At 44.9% G+C, this 17,797-nt stretch overlaps 1 protein-coding gene across 6 annotated transcripts in view; it reads left to right on the top strand.

The window, feature by feature from the left end:
- The first annotated feature begins 2,613 nt into the window (after positions 1–2,613).
- The window catches only part of LOC126284672 (mucin-19), a 518,756-nt gene continuing 503,572 nt past the window's right edge, over positions 2,614–17,797 (top strand). Inside the window, exons 1-2 of one of the 6 annotated variants that reach the window (XM_049983782.1) lie at positions 2,711–2,848; positions 2,943–3,365. In XM_049983782.1, coding sequence (XP_049839739.1) covers positions 3,207–3,365 — 159 coding nt within the window. In that variant the 5' untranslated portion in view covers positions 2,711–2,848; positions 2,943–3,206. Of the gene's footprint in view, positions 3,366–17,797 lie in introns of all 6 variants that reach the window. The other 5 variants (XM_049983785.1, XM_049983781.1, XM_049983780.1 and 2 more) reach the window with 5 other exon arrangements.

Below are 17,797 nucleotides of genomic sequence, written 5' to 3'. Positions count from 1 at the left end.
AGACCTATGCGGGTATTGTGCACAGATAATCTTCATCATTGCATGCAGTGGGTGTTATTGAAGGTGTTCTTCCCCAATTGGTCCACACTACAGAAAAAAAAAAATGGAAAATAAAGATCAGACCCTGAAGGAGACCAAAAATTACTTCAGCAAAAAGATGATTAATTAATGAACACTTCACGAAAGGGGAGGAGAACCTATGAAATAGCAAGGTCAACATCAAAGGCTGCCATAATGAAAAAGAGAGCAAGAAAAGGAAGAATAGTTAAAGATGAAAGTCTTGAATAAAATGTATGTACGGATTGAAATGAAATGATCACATAACATTATTGGCCAGGAGACCCTCTCAGAGGTTTTTTGGCCACCTGGTGGAAGTCTTTCTATTTGACACTTCAGGATCTTGTGCATCTTTGTGATGAAGAAGAGACAAAATAATTAGGACAACACAGAAGCCCAATTCCCAAGTGAAGATAACCTTTCACTAGACTGGGAATCAAACCAGAAACCCCGTGATCTTGAGACAGCAACATTAACCACTAGGCCATGAACAGCGGACATGTAAAGGGTTAATCAGCTGTGATAAAGTCAAACTCTTTGCTCTACAGCTACACAAATACTTCATAAGTCAATGTACAGGTGAAGGGGTGGGTATACTGTTATATCATCTTCGTTGTGACAGCTCTATTTATGTGGGTAAAAGTTACGTTACTGGGACCCCCCCCCCCCCCCTGCGTTATTCAATATGGCATTGACATAAAATTTAGGCTTCACTATGGGTAAATTTATCATCACAATTTTCATTTGACTTCCAGATTCAGTGGCTTTGCCAACTCACATCCAAACTGTCACCTTTCAAACTAACCTAGACCTCAGGCTGCACTACAGATCAGTCTGTCACCTCAATCAAGATTCCTGAAGGAATCCTATAACATACCTTAACCCTACATGTGGAATTTGTCGAATTATTGATCTTTTTATTAAATATTTCATCCCATGTTTATCCTTCCTTTCCTCTGAGCAGAGAATACAGTTTTCCATGAATATTATTCAGATATCTCTTAGAAATCCCCCCATAGCCTAATATAAGTCTGTCACCTACAGTAAGTGAACAGACAGTTGGCGAGTTTCTGATGACATAATCTTCCACATATTCAACTTTCTCAGTTAAAACTAGTTCATATTCTTTTAGATAATCGGTGAATATGTAACTCATTATCCCTGGTCATTTGCACACACAAAGTAGAAGCAATCTATCACACTTTGTTGTGACAAATATTATTTCTACCACTATCCACAAAATCATCTTACATCTTTCTATATTAAACCAAAGCACTGCATACTATGTGACATCACTCACAAAGTCAAGTCTATGACTTTGATGGGATGACATTTTGGAAATGAGACAAAGGTGGAAAATATTACTCGACCAAATGACAAGCTTTGTAGCAGTCAGTATCTGTAGGTAACCATATTGATATATTGTTTAGTGGGGAATACACATTGATGGGCTGCTCACCATCCATATGCAAACAGCGTAACTCAATTTCTGCAACCCCTTCACTTCAATGATTGTAGAGCAACTGACAGCTAAATTTTAGTAGTGACTTAAGGGCTCTCCAAGCACGTAATGAACATGCACACTGATTGTGTTGATGTAAAAGTCTGATCTCAGAAGTACTTGGTCATGGGCTGAGACAACTAAGAGCACTGTTCACATATCACACCAAGATCTTCTGGCTTTGGCACCTAATGTATACTGGACAGGGTTGTTAGAGCCCCGAATGATATATCTTTCTTCCTCTGATGATATTTTTACCAGCGACGTAAAAGTTGTAAAATTCATTTTTCTGCTTGTGGAGAAATCCAATGTTTGGACTAGCTTCCTTCCACTGCAGATAATTTTTATATCTTTGAGAATACAGGCAGATGAACCACCACACTCAATGAACAAACAGTGTGGGACTACCCAGTTTTAACTTACCAAGGTAGCCTGATAAACTAAGTGGTCTGAAATTAGTTTCACAACAAATACAATTTGCCTAGAATGTGTACATGTTCTGAGAAGCGGTGATACAAAATAACGTACTAATTTTATCATCCATCTGAATGTAATAGGTGATGTCACAGAGCTTTTTCAACGTGCAAGGAAACAGTTTTCCCATGAGATGTATGGGTAATTTCGGAACGAAAGACACAAAATTAATGTGTGTCAGTACGACACGGATTTCAATGAACCCAACATGTTACATAAAATAATGAATATAAATGTAGTGTGTTTTGTGTTAATCGGTTTCTCTTTCAACGTGCAAATTAAAGCGACATATGGTAGCTACCTTCAGCAATATGTAATATTTTAACGTAATTGATAATCTAATACAACACAATGTCGTCTGTGAAAAAAACGTAAACAAACATAAAATTATGACACCTCCTAGGTCCTTCGTTGTTGATTTTCATAAGTACGAAATAATCTTACCTCCATTAACATTTATTTGGCATATTTACATCGTACACGACAACATCACAATGAGAATACACGAAACTGATATGCAATTATAGTAACTATTAATCTAAATACAGCGTAACTGCACATTACGTTGGTAACAATGATATACGTGCCTTATGGCTGTCAGATTTTGTAAAGACAATCGCTTCATGACTGACAAAATTAGGATGACATTATAAATACTGCAGTCATTTGTCTGCTTATAGTGTAAATCACATGAGAAACGCTAAATGTGACTGCAGTTTATTCGAACTAATATGATTAAGAGGCGCTAGGTTGGTGTTGTGGTTATAGTCAGTTAAAATACAGGGATGATGGTGTTACGAATATGACATGAATCAGGTGAAAATATGCCTTGAAAACATGTGATTTTACCACAAATACTTTGGGGAGCTATAATCATGTCGATAATCATTTCTTTGATTGATGATCTTAGGGAAAACAAGAAAATCGTCTGCATGTGGATACTCCTTGGTTTACATGTGTTTCGATTTCGCTGAAAACAGAAGACATATACATCCATGTCAGTTAAGATCTCAGCAATGTACTGTACCGTCTGCAACGCCGTGTGTCTGCGACCAACTATCCAAAATGTGTTAAAATACACTTATGTGAATATAGTGCAAAATAATACGCATGCGTGAAGCAGCATGTTTCCCTTTTAGCCAATCAGCTTATTCTAGATACCCTGACATTCAAGATGGCACCATGGCCTGAACAAGGCAACGAACCCAAGGCACCTGATAAAATTTGTGGTAAAACTGGTGAAAATGCTTTATTGGACACATCGAGAGTGAGTTGCTGTGCTTCAGATGACGTTGAAGTGAGTGCCACTTTGAACAAAAGTGATGATAAACAGGTATGGAAGTTCATGATTGTGTGTATCTGCTCATTGTTAAATGTATTTGTCAGCTTTGATCCTTAGTAATCGCTTATAAACGAGTTTGCATTTTGCGGCCTGTATCTGAGACAGCTTATCATTTGCTTACATTCGTTCTGAGTGCCGTAGATGGATATTTATTACGTGACATTCAAGGACAAGGAACAGGCATACGTACTTTTCGTAAGTAAAGTAGTGAATGTGCTTTTTGACATTAATGCTCAGTTCCTGTAGACTGCTACGAATGCAGATAAGAAATTATTTACAATTTGTAACTTCCATTATGTGAATCGGCTAAGAATTTTGTTCCCTTCACTTTTAATGTCAAGTGACGATATTGTTTACAGTAGACAATGTGAATGCTGTACAAAAAGATTACTCTTGAACGCAACATTTCTGCTTGAAACCGGCTTGTCTTTAAGAACGCGTGTTATATTTTCAAGAATCCTTTGTCAGCCCGGTAAAATACAATTTTAAATGATAACCTCTCACATTCTGCAGACTTCACTCCTTTCTGGGACTATAAGTCGGCCGGTCTTCGTTCATTGGTAACCAGAAAATGCAGAACCCGGACATTTCGTGTACTATTGTCGCAGGAGTGGATGAGAATTAATCTGTCGTTACTGCATTGCTGCGGAAAGTGACACTACAGTGTAGCTACAGGATTCTGGCTATAAATTTTCTGCAAGCAAAATGTGACTCATTTGTTGCACTACAAATATATTGTCATTGAATGAAAATTTTTAAGACTGAACGCCCATAAATATTCAGTAGATTATACATCCACACTTGGTGTTGCTGATTCGTACTGTCTGTTGAACGCTGTTTTCGTTATTTGATCTTACGTGACATGAACATTCAGTGTTTGATGTCAAAGCACCTGTATGTAAAAGCTACTTCAATTACATGAGGAATTTTATTCTACAGTCGCTTAATTTTAGAAAAGAACTACTATCGACGTGCCGTAAAATATCAAGGTGCCACTTGTGCTTCCCGTACAATCTGCACAGTTACGTTCATTGACTTTTCTATTGCTTGAATTTTGTGTAGGATTGTAGTTGTCTTCGTAACCTGTTGAGACGAAAGAAATGTAAACGTGTAAGTTTTTATGCAAAATCATAAATGAACTGGATATCGTTTGAAAGTGGAAGCCGAGAAAACAAATTCATTCATTCTCTCTCTCTCTCTGTGTGTGTGTGTGTGTGTGTGTGTGTGTGTGTGTGTGTGTGGTGACAGGAAATTATGAACTGAAATACCTTTCGATAGGACACAGTGTGTAATTTTTAATAACCATACCTTAGCAGTATTACTCTTTAATATCTGGAATTCTTCGCCTTCGCGTCAAAGTAATATCGCCAGCCACCATTCGCTTAATACAGCGTATAATTTAGTTTTACTATCAAAATGTTAGTACCGATATTCGGGAACAATATTTGTCACCTGCTTGCTCTTTATTTCCGCTCGAACTATAATGGATTGTGGAATTACTGTAATATATGTTGCCACAAAATGTTATTTGGAAGTGTATGTGGGTCATCCTTTCCTTTGAATAGTCCCAAATTTGTGATGTGAGTCATTTACTGACATTAGCATTTTTCTTTAAACTATGGGGAGGGGGAGGGGGTTGTTCAGATTGGATATTATCGAGGTTTGTCTGCATACTTGTTAATTGTAAATTTCTTTTAAATAGTGTGTTTAATGTTAAAGGATTCGACGTTTAATTTGGATTTAACCTTTTAGTGTAATACACGAGGGTTTTGCCGAATAATAAAAAAATGGAGAGATGATGATTTCTCTAGCTCTTTGGCACGAGAAGTGTTTGGAGAATAGAAAAAACGCAGTATTTGTGAAATGAGTTCGTATTGACAGACAGAAGCTGACCGACCTACCGTACGCCAGCTGTCATTCGCACACTCCACGCCCGGACACGAGCAACTGCACCGGCATTTCACACATCTACACATGCATGGTACGTCTTGGGTTCTTCGCAGTGGACAAATACTTAAGTCTTCTCCCTGTTACCTGTGTGGCTATGTACCAGTAAATACGAAATTCCATATCGCAGTGGAGTTTTTAGTGAAACTTAAAACTGCTTTGAAAAGTTTCTAGGCTAATTTGGACTAAAAGGGTACTATAACGGACTCCAAAGTGAACACGTTCAGCCAACATAGCCCTAGCGCATCCAGGAGAGATTATCAGTTATTGGATCTGTTAGCATCAAGAACTACCGTTCTGAAAAACAGACCAGCGATCAATTTCGTGGTACAAATTTTCTCAGTGGTTTAGGGTGCATTCCATGTAAAGAGTGCAACTATATTCAAATTATTAAGTGTCTGAAGAGAAACCTCGAGCAAGACGACTCTTCCCACTCAGAACTTTGCAGGTCAGTGAAGAGAGTAACACTGGTATACGAACTGGCGGAAAGAGACATGCGTGTATTACCGCCAGGCTCTTTAAACTCCGTGCTTGTGCAGATAAGTGTAAAGCAGTTAAATTCTTACTGCTTACCACTCTCGATAAGTCAGATCCGAATTCTACCTCCAAGATAAATTTAGAGCGAACTTCGCTCTGCAAGAAACATGATTGGGTATATAATACTGTTTTATTCAGTGTCGCAAAACTAGAAGCGGGTGCCGCGAGTATGCCCGTACCGCAATCCTAAAGCCAATCACGAACGGGAACCTTTTTAATAATCGTTAAGAGCGTTAAAACTCTAGTGCTAAAATATCAAAAACCCGTCAATGGAAACCGTATGCGAAACATTAAGTATCCCGAGCCGCTCTTTTCGACCATCCGTTGCAAATGGAGCAAAAAATTGTTCGTTCTTCATTGCTAAGTTCAGACATACCGAGTAATATTTTTTTGGGTCTAGCCTGTGGATGCGTCGTAAAATGTTGTGTTCTGACACTTGTCTGTATTCGCCTACTTGCTCCCCAGTACAATCACTTTAATTTTGTACTCTTCTAAATGTTTTATCGGTATATTCCTTACATACAGATTGAATTCGGTTTCTCTCCACAACCGAAGACTATTGAAACGAAAGAGATTTTCAGATGAACACAGGGTATAGTGCGATGAATCACTCGCGGTACCATGACATACCTAAAACAAATTATTGTCAAAGTATGAGGAGTGGGTTGAGAATGCAGAAAATCGTTGGAAAAAAGGCGAGGGAAAAACTACATTGTGTAAAACATTGATGTGTCCATTTTATTATATAAGGTGGTAGCCGCAACGTATATTTTGAAGTGGTAAGTGTTCGTCTTCCTGAAAAGCGTCAGATAAAATAGTCAACTCGCCTGTATCACTGGTACCTCAATAGACATACAGTATCATGCTGCCTCGTCGGAGAAAAATTGACTGCTTCCCTGATTCCCTTCGCTTCCATGTCGACGTTTTCTCGGATTCCTCTAGCTGCCGCATACTTCTTCCCATATACAAATTGTTCTGCGCGAACCAGAAGATAGGCAAGCACTTCAAATTTCCAGGCATTTCGGTGTATATTCGGTCAATTTATACTTCTTCCCCCGTCATTTTTCGCAATTCTATCGATTTTATGTCAGATCTATCCTTGCGATCATGACATAACCTCTCGTACTGTGTTCTAAAATTGCTTGTAAATTTAGCACAGATGCCAACACCTAGCCCAGATGCTCTGATCAGGAGGTGTAGCATAGGACTGTACGCGATTGTGTAGTCACCTCCACGCTGGACAGCATTTGCTTTGTTTTTTGTCAGTGCACACGTCACGTAAAGCTCCCAGGACCCAGCGTTTGAGTGTGGATCCGCCACGCGTTATATCCAGAGCGATGTTGGAATGCGCATCCACAATGTCACGCACAGGATGGAGTTTGAAGGTGGATTTGCCACGCACAATGTACGAAGCGGTATTGGGCTTCAGATCCACAATATACCACATCCAAGTTAGCATTAGTGTGGATATGCCATGTAATATATCTCCGCACCAATGTTCGGAGGGCGGGTCCGCTACACGTTTTTTTTAATTTTTTTTATTAGTAACAATTGCAAAGTGCAATTTCTCTGGTGACCTGATCCACTATCTTCCTATCATGCGTGCCGTATCGTAAAAAGCTACTCTAGTCGAAAGAATGCGCCAGCCTCCGAAATCCCCCCGCGGGGCCTCATCTATTTTGTGAATATGTCTTGGCCACCACGGGGGACCAGTCTTTGCACCATTACTTCCCTTTCCGTGCTGCATGTCTATCCTTTAACTATTTACTTTTCCTCCTCGCCTTTCCATTGTTTATATTCTAATGATTTTTATTCTTAACTATGTGGTTCCCTTGTTGCGTTTGACTTGATACTCCATTTCTAGATTTTACAGAAGTTGGATCGTGCTGGGAAGGCCTCCCACCCTTCGTGCTTTTCTCTCTTCGCACGCTCGCTTTCTTGTAAAGGTACTGCGTCCAAAACCCAGCACCGTAGCCATCCCGTTGTTGGGGGAGGGGTGGTCGTCAGGTACCTGCACTGTGGTAGCCCCCCGACCACACAGGGATATCGCACTGTTAGTGCCAGAGCTGGAAACTCCCAACTCAAGCCAAGGAGCATATGCTCGTCATGGCTGGGGCACTGTAACTCCGGGCAACGGTTTACTGGCCAAATAACCGTTGCTCTTGCTGTGGCAGGGTGGAAACCCTGTTTGGAGTGGGTAGTAGCACGACGGAAGATTAGCACATGAAGCCAGTTAAACTTTCTTCCGCTGGTGACCTCAAGACCCCAGCACTCTTTTCAGATGGGAAATACTGTTACAATACAGAGAGATACGACCCCACAACGTTCCTTCCGTGGCTACACCTTTAGCAGAGGGGCAAGCCAGACATCTGGGTGTGAACTACCTCACTTAGTAGGGATACTTTCACTACAAAGAAAACGTTTTTTGTCGAAAATATTGAAAATAAATTTGGGGAAGTTGAGTCTCGAGGGAAAATTGGAAATGATTCGTTGTTAATTAAAACTTCCTGTGCTGCCCAATCTAAAGCTTTTCAGTATGTGATCATCTAGGTGACATTCCTGTGACCATTGCCCCCATACAAAACTGCGAAAGTCGTCCAAAAATCATGTTCCCAGGGATATTACGTTCCAAACAGATAAGCTCTAGACTAATCTCGAGTATTGAGGCGTACGTATTTTCAGATTTGTCAAAAAGGACCAATGATAATCGTATGCTTACAGGTGGCTTTATCTAAGGCGTTAAAGAGAATGTCCTCTTGGAGAAATTTACCCATTGTGAAACTGTATGTTCCACTGCGTAGGAGATGCTGCAGATGTTTATGCCTGGTCATACGTCATCACGCTGCACGGATGACCCAACATGCAGCATATATGGATGATCACTCCATGAAGGTAGTCCTTGCGAACATCCACCTTTGTGTCCACCTGTTTGGAACATTACCCTTCAGCTTCTCAGTTTACCTAGTTTTCAAGAAAGAATGGAATATCTGTTGTACAAATCTATTGACTGACTATCGTATACTGATGCACGGAAGAATATGAATGCCTACGCTGTCTGAAGATGGTCAATCACGCTAACATCATGACCATCGCCTCCCCTACCTCTGCCTACCACACACTAGGACTGTTGACATTTTTAAGAATACCGATTATACGATACATCTATATTTAAAAAAATATCATTATCGGCCCTCGATGTATCTAGAGAAGTATAGGTATGTCGACTGAAAGAATGCCGACCTACCTGCCTATAATAATATCGGACGCAAATTGTAAATATACAGCCAGTTTTAGAGCTGTATATTCAAGTATTTATTATTAGATATTCTGTATTTCAACAAGCTAGCAGCCTACCCATCCTGAGAGCATGAACTGAAAATAAGACGATGCAAGTTCACGATTGGCAGTAACTACTTTGCAAACAATGGTAATAGCACGTAAGTGGCAGTATAAAAGGCGTCCAATGGGTACATCGTTCAGTTTCGTCAAATATCCGATTTGTTCGGAACACTTCATGTAGACTTAACAGTTTTCTGATTTCTGCCAACGCCAGTGACCTAGCAGTCGTAGTGTCAAAATTGCATGGTGAAGCGAAATGTTGTTTCTGTTGGTTGCGCCGACCATCAAATACGTGAGCATTTCCCCTCACACGCCTCTACCTAACGCAAAGACCAACCTTGCCATTTAGATTTTAGTTCGTTTTCAGCAACCGTTTTTTGAAGAATGCCAATGGACTCGTATTCTGGAGGACAACGGTTCAAATCTCTGTCAAACCATCTAGATTTAGGCCTTCTGTGATTTCCCTAAATCGCTCCAGGCACATGCTGAGATGGTTCCTTCGAAAAGGACATGGCCGATTTCCTACCCCATCATTCCATAATCCTAGCTTCTGCTCCCTCCCTGCTTCCCTCCCTCGACCCTCTCCCCCCACCCTCTAACAACTTCACTAACAGCGGGACATAAAACTCTAATCTCCTCCTCGTCCTATGCTCCATGGTTATCGTGCACTCTGTGGGAACTGTGCGGGTCACAAGAGTGGGCCCCCGCAAGTCGGGGGGGGGGGGGGGTAAGAATAGGCCCGAGGTATTCCTACCTGTCGTTACGAGGCGACTAAAAATAGTCCCGCATGTTTCGGCATTTCAAAATTTTTCTGGAGATGGAGCTAGTTGGGGAGGGCTCCTTACATGGTGCATCGTGCATTGAGATCTTTCCCCAACTTCTCGTCTTCGCATTGCAGTCCCGCTCATTCTCTATCTCTTACGCGAGGATACATTACTGGGTCCGTTTTCCACCATGCACTATTCAGTGTCTCTTTCTGTGCCGACGATGTCATGGACTTCTTTGCACCTGATAACCAGTATGGTAGCCAGTCCGTTGTGGTGGGGCTGCCAAGTACCCTGTTGGTTATAGCTCCCTGACAACAGAGGGATCATTCTGTTGATGGCTGCAGCATTAACCCCCCTCGTATGCCAAGGAGTAGATGCCAGACACCCTGGGGCATTGGGACTCCTGGCAATGGCCATCCTGCCAGATGGCCTTTGCTGAGGCTGGGTGCCGCCGTGGGGAGGGCCCTTGGTAGGAGTGGGTACCATCAGGGCGGATGACACGCAATGAAGCGTAGTACATCATCTCTTACTGGTGGCTAACCACCAGCAGTCTCTAAGGGAAAGTCCCTCCATTCCCAACACGCTACAATGAATTACGCCCCATTTACAGACTGGGAGCTCCTCAGCACCCTTGCACATTGCCCTGACACAGCTTCTGGACCAGATCGGATCCACAGTCAGATGATTAAACATCTCTCATCTGACTACAAGCGACATTTCCTCATCTTCAACTGTATCTGGTGTGTGGCGTCTTCCCAGCGCAATGGCGGGATAGCACCATCATTCTGGTGCTCAGACCTGGTAAAAACCCACTTGATGTGGATAGATATTGGCTCCATCAGCCTCACCAACGTTCTTTGTAAGCTGTTACAACATATGGTAAGTTGGCAGCTGTGTTGGGAGCTGGAGTCAATTGGCCTACTGGCTCCATGTCAGGGCGGTTTCTGCCAGGATTGCTCTACCATTCATAATCTAGTTTCCCTCGAGTCTGCCACACGAACAACCTTTTCGAGACGCCAACGCCTGGTTGCCGTCTTCTTTGGTTTACGAAAAGCTTATGACATAACCTGGCGACATCATATCCTCGCCACATTATATGAGTGGGGTCTCTGGGGCCGCTCCCTATTTTTATCCAAAATTTCCTTTCACTTTGTACTTTCCATATCCAAGTTGTTGTCTCCCGTACTTCCCCCACATATCCAGGAGAATGGTTCCTGCAGGGCTCAGTATTGAGTGTTACTCTATTTGTAATGGGCATTAATGGTCTAGCAGCAGCTGTAGAGCTGTCTCTCACCATTTCTGTATGCAGACGACTTCGGCATTTTATATTGCTCCACCAGTACTAGAGTTGCTGAGCGACGCATGCAGGGAGCCATACAAAAGGCGCAGTCATGGGCTCTAGCCCACTGTTTCTAGTTTTCGGCGGCAAAGTCGTGTTTTGTGCACTAATGTCGACATTGTACCATTCATGCAGAACCAGAACTTTAGATTAATGGCGATCCACTCACTGTAGTGAAGACATCGATTCTTAAGACTGGTTTTCCATGCCCGATTGACTTGACTTCCTCACCTTTGTCAACTTAAACTGGAGTATTGGCAGCACATCAGTGCCGTCCGCTCTCTGAGGAATACCAACTGGGATGCAGATCGCTCTACGCTGCTGAAGCTCTACTGAGTTCTTGTTTAATCCTACCTTGACTATGGGACAGACTGACCTACACTGAGGCTAAGAGAAAATTTGAATGTCTGCATCCTGTGCATATGACATCGTCTTATGCTGCTGCTACAACAGTTGTGGCACCATAAGCTCCGCCAACCCAGGTCACCTGTTAGAGCCGGGAGACTACACCTGCCCCCATGATGATGAGTGGCATTTCCGTGTTTGGTGGTCCTGCACCACCTCTTACTTCGGGAGCAACACCCCTGCCCCCAATCATCAGACATCCGTCCCCACTTCTAAGATGGAGAAGTGTAAGTCTTCTCTCTCGCTAGGAAGGGTCACTTGGGTCACTCCCTTCCCAGGTTTCTTCTAGTGAGAAAGCAGACACCCGCCAGTGGCAGAAGAGTCTAAAAGGAGCTGGTCGTGCAGCTTCACGCCCATCCTCAGTCCAAGAGACTGAGCCAGTGAAGTCCTCCCAGCCAGGGAAATCCAAGGAGCAGCGAGAGAAATCCAAAATGAAAACCCCTAAGACCAAGGAATTTGCGGTGGCATCCATTCCACTGCTACCTAAAAGCTCTGCCGCTGAGGATGGGGAGGAGATTTTGGCGTCTGCTGACGACCTAGATCTCGCCAGACCCTCAGACACAATGGATATAGACTGCTCAGGCAATAAATAGTTGGCAGCAGGTGACTCTGAGGTGTAAACTGCCTCATTGAATGTTCCATACCTTCCCAGTCTCACAATGCGATCCTCCAGTGGAACTGCGGTGGTTTTTTCCACCGCCTGGCTGAGCTGCGGCAACTGTTCAGCTTTACATCTGCTATTTGCATTGCCCTCCAGGAAACCTGGCTCCCAGCAATGCATACCCCTGCCCTCCGCGGCTATAAGGGATATTACAGGAACTGTAGCGACTATAATAGTGTGTCAGGTGGAGTTTGTGTTTGTCCTAAGCTTGGTCTGTAGTGAAAATGTGCCCCTTCAAATCCCACTTGAAGCTGTGGCTGTCAGAAAGCCGTTTGGTGTGGCGGTGCAGTTCTAGGCGCTACAGTCTGGAGCCGAGCGACCGCTACGGTCGCAGGTTCGAATCCTGCCTCGGGCATGGATGTATGTGATGTCCTTAGGTTAATTAGGTTTAATTAGTTCTAAGTTCTAGGCGACTGATGACCTCAGAAGTTAAGTTACATAGTGCTCAGAGCCATTTGAACCGTCAGAAAAGGACAACACAGTAAATAACTGTCTGCAATGTAAACCTCCCTCCAGATGGTGCAGTGCCCCTGAATGTATTAGTTGCACTGATTGATCCACTCCCTAAACCTTTTTTACTTTTGGGAGATCTTAATGCCCATAACCCCTTGTGGGGTGGTACCATGCTTGCTGGCAGAGGCAGAGATGTCGAAACTTGACTGACGCAATTCGACTTCTGCCTCTTAAATACTGGGGCCGCCACATATTTCAGTGTGAATCAAGGTAGTTACTCGGCCATTGATTTATCAGTTTGCAGCCCAGAACTTCTCCCATCTATCCACTGGAGAGCACATGACGACCTGTGTGGTAGTGACCACTTCCCCATCTTCCTGTCACTGCCCCAGCATCAGGCAGACGGACATCTGCCCAGATGGGCTTTGAACAAGGCGGCCTGGGGAACTTCCACTTCTGCTGTCTCCGCTGAATCTCCCGCACACGGTAACATCGATGTGATGGTGGAGCAAGTGACTAGCACAGTTGTCTCTGCTACAGAAAATGCGATCCCTCTCTCTTTAGGGTGTCCAGGGTGTAAGGCAGTCTCTTGGTGGTCGCCGGAAGTCGCTGAAGCAATTAAGGAGCGTCGACGAGCTCTACAGCGGTATAAGCGGCACCCTTCCCTGGAGCACCTCATAGCGTTTAAACGGCTCCGTGCCCGTGCTCGCTACCTTATCAAACAACGGAAGGAGTGTTGGAAGAGATACGTCTCCACCATTGGGTGCCACGCGTCACCTTCCCAAGTCTGGGTAAAGATCAAACGCCTTATCGGGTACCAGGCTGCAACAGCTGTCCTCGGTGTTACCATAAATGGCGAGTTATGTTCCGACGCAAACGCGATTGCCGAGCACTTTGCTCGAGCCTCTGCGTTGGAGAATTACCCCCCAGCCTTTCGCACTCTCAAACGGTGGCTTGAACGGAACGTCCTCTCATTCACTACACGCTGCAGTGAATCCTGTAACTCCCCATTTACAGACTGGGAGCTCCTCAGCATCCTTGCACATTGCCCCAACACAGCTCCTGGGCCTGATCGCATCTACAGCCAGATGATAAAACATCTCTAATCTGACTACAAGCGACACCTTCTCGTCATCGTCAACCGGATCTGGTGCGATTGAGTCTGTCCATCGCAATGGCGGGAGAGCTCCATCATTCTGGAGCTCAAACCTGGTAAAAACCCGCTTGATATGGATAGCTATCGGTCCATCAGCCTCACCGATGTTCTTTGTAAGCTGCTGGAACGTATGGTATGTTGGGGGTTGGGTTGGGGCGGGTCGGGTCCTGGAGTCACATGGCTTGCTGGCTCCATGTGGCGGCTTCCGCCAGGGTCGCTCTACCACCGATAATCTTGTGACCATTGAGTCTGCCATCCGAACAGCCTTTTCCAGGCGGCAACGCTCGATTTCCGTCTTTTTTTTACTTACATAAAGCATACGACACGACTTGGCGACATCATATGCTTGCCACATTGTATGAGTGGGGTCTTCGGGGACCACTCCCGATCTTTGTCCGAAACTTCCTGTCGCTCCATACTTTCCACGTCCAAGTTGGCGACTCCCATAGTTCCATCCATATCCAGGAGAATGGAGTCCCGCAGGACTCTGTATTGAGTGTCTCTCTATTTTTAGTGGCCATTAACGGTCTGCCAGCAACAGTCGATCCCTCTCTCACCTTCTCTGTATGCAGACTACTTCTGCATTTCGTACTGCTGCTCCAGTACTGTTGTTGCTGAGCGGCGCCTCCAGGGCGCCATCCACAAGGTGCATTCATGGGCTCTAGCCTACGGCTTCCAGTTTTCCGACACAAAGTCGTGTGTTATGCACTTTGTCGGCGTCGTACATTTAATCCAGAACCCGCGCTTTTCCTTAATGACGATCCACTCTCTGTAGTGGAGACAATAAATTCCTAGGATTGGTTTTCGACACTCGATTGAGTTGTCTCCCTCATCTTCGTCAGCTTAAGCAGAAGTGCTGGCAGCACCTCAATGCCCCCCATTGCCTGAGCAACAACAATTGGGGGTGCAGATCGCTGCACGCTGCTGCAGCTCTACAGAGTCCTTGTCCAATCCCGAATTGGCTATGGGAGTGTGGTTTATGGTTCGGCAGCGCCTTCAGCATTGCATTTACTCGACCCTGTGCACCACAGTGGGGTTCGATTGGTGACAGGAGCTTTTAAGATGAGTTCAGTGACCAGCGTACTGGTGGAGGTTGGTGTGTCTCCACTACAGATCAGACGTGCGCAACTACTCGCCAGTTATGCAGCACACATTCATAGTTCCCCTGTCCATCCTAATAACCGTCTGCTTTCCCCGTCCGTGGCAGTTCATCTCCTGCATCGGTGGCCCAGATTGGGGCTAACGATTGCGGTTCGCGTGCGGTCCCTTCTCTCTGAACTGGAGTGCTTCCCTTCACCACCTCTGCTTGTGACACGTTCACATATATCTCCATGGTGTACATCTCGGCCGCAGCTTCGTCTGGACCTTTTGCATGGCCCTAAGGACTCTGTTAACCCCACCCCCACTGCTCTCCGCTGTCTCTTCATCTCGATTCTTGGCGTGTTCCGTGGCTCTGAAGTGGTTTACACAGGCGGCTTAATAGCTGATGGTCCCGTAGGCTTCACATATGTTCATGGAGGACATTTTGAGCAACACTCTGTGCCAGTTGGTTGCAGTGTTTCCACTGCAGAGCTGGCGGCCATATATCGAAATGGCATAACAGCACGCATAACAAACTGCGTGTTATTAAGGAGACTATGAATGTGTGGAAGTCTTCCATGCAGGCCTCTCGCAGGGAATCATTGTCCTCTGCTGGCTCTGCATTGGACATATGTGGTTAACACAAGGATACCTACTCTGTCACGAGGACCCACCTCAGTGTCGCTGTGGCTCCCAAATGACAGTCGTCCATTTCTTGCTAGACTGCCCACTTTTAGCCACTTTAGGCAGACTTCGGTGTTGGGCGACAATGCCTCCACAGCAGCTTTAGTTTTTCGTTTTACCCGTGAGAGTGGGTTTTATATTTCTGTGTAGGTTTTAGCGCATGTCCTTTGTCCCTCTGTGTCTTCCACCCTAGTGCTTTTGTGGTGGAGGTTTTAATGTGTTGCAGAGTGGCTGTCTTTCCCTTTTTATTCTCGTGGTTGGCCAGCCACTTTAATCTGCTTTCATGTTTTATTCTCTTCCGTTTCTAGAGTCTCTGTTTCCTTTTCCTCTTTTGTTGCTTTTTAGAGTTCGTTGCCTTCCCTTCGTTCTTGTGACTTTTCCTTTCTTCCTTTTGTATATGTTTCGTTCGTTTTATTCTCAAACTTGTGCCACAGTTTTTTTTAGGAACAATAGACCGATGATCTCGTTGTTTGGTCCCTTCTCCCGCCTTTAAACCAACCAACCAACCCATCCCCCCTGGGGCATCGGGACTCCCGGCAATGGCCATCCTGTCAGGTGGCCTTTGCTGCAGCTGGGTGGCGCCCATGGGGAGGGCCTCTGGTCAGAGTGGGTGGCATCAGGGCCGATGACACGCGATGAAGTGTAGTACATTATCTGTTGCTGAGAGAGGTCTTTAAGTGTTCATGGATTCAATTCAGTGCGCAGAAGTATGACCGCAAATCGTTCCGCTCTCTTGCCATGCCATGGTAGGAACATCGGGCTAAGGATGATAGCGACTTTTATTTGCCCCAGTACCTCGTATGTTCGAGAGCTGATGGAGAACTTTTCATGACAATGAAGTCTCAGTTTTTGTTGAGCATGTAGAGGAAAAGTTCGTGAAGGTGGAGGGTTTGTCCAAAATGAGATCTGGGTCAGTCTTCACCAAAAGAGCATCCTCTGGCAATTCATGGGCGTTACTCGCTTGCGACAAGCTGGGGGATGTTTATGTAACCACCACACCCGGTAAGATCTTAAATATGGTCCAGGCAATCATATTTCTCAGGTATTTTCTGTTGCCGTCCGACGATAAACTGCGTGCCAATTTAGAATAGTGAGGTGTACATTTCGTTCGGCATGTCTACCAGGGTCCAAGGGATAGTTAGGTTGGTACTGGTGCCTTACTCTTGGCCTTCGAGGGTGACAAGGTGATGGTCAAGGTGATGGTCTACTGCTGTGATGTAAAACCCTGTGTCCCTCCCCCAATGCGGTGCTTTAAAGTTCGGCCATATGTCTTTCTGCTGTACTACCAGCATCACATGTCGACATTGCGGACGCCCATCACATCTCAATAATCCATGTGCCCTTCCTCCAATCTCTTTCGACTGTGGAGAGCATCATTTGCCTTCCTTGCCAGACTGCTGGATTCTCCAGAAAGGAAGGAAAATTATTGAATCCAAGATTCTGGACCGACTGACCTACATACTGTATGCATGACATTGTCTTACACCGCTGCTACAACAGTTGCAGCCGTATCAGCTCCGCCAACCCCAGTCACTTCTCACAGCCAGAAATCTACACCTGCCCCCTTGATGGTGGGGGCACTTCCCTCCCTGTTGCTCCTGCACCACCTACTTCAGGAGCAACACTCGTGCAACTATCGGGGATGTCCGTCCCCTCTTCTAAGCCAGAGAAGCATACAACTTCTTCGGCTGCTCTCGCTAGGAAGGGGTCCCTTGGGGTCACTCCCTTCCCAGGTTTCTACTAGAGGGAAAGATGACACCCACAGTGGCAGAAGAGCCCCAAAGCAGCTGGTCACAAGTCTAGACGCTCATCCTCAACCCCAGAGACTGAATCGGTGAAATCCTCCAGGGAAACCCAAGGAACAGCGACGGAAATCCAAAAGGGTCACCAAGACCAAGGGAAGTGCAGTGGTACCCACACCACCACTACCTCCAAGCTCTGCGTCTATGGATGAGGTGGAGATGGAGATTCTGGCGTCCGCTGAGGACCTAGATCTCCCCAGATCCTGAGACAAAATATATACAAACTGCTCAGGCAAAAACTCAGTGTAGCAGC

Source organism: Schistocerca gregaria, chromosome 8 (genome assembly GCF_023897955.1).
Source record: "Schistocerca gregaria isolate iqSchGreg1 chromosome 8, iqSchGreg1.2, whole genome shotgun sequence".
Taxonomy (NCBI): domain Eukaryota; kingdom Metazoa; phylum Arthropoda; class Insecta; order Orthoptera; family Acrididae; genus Schistocerca; species Schistocerca gregaria.
This window is presented reverse-complemented; position numbering and strand designations above follow the sequence as displayed.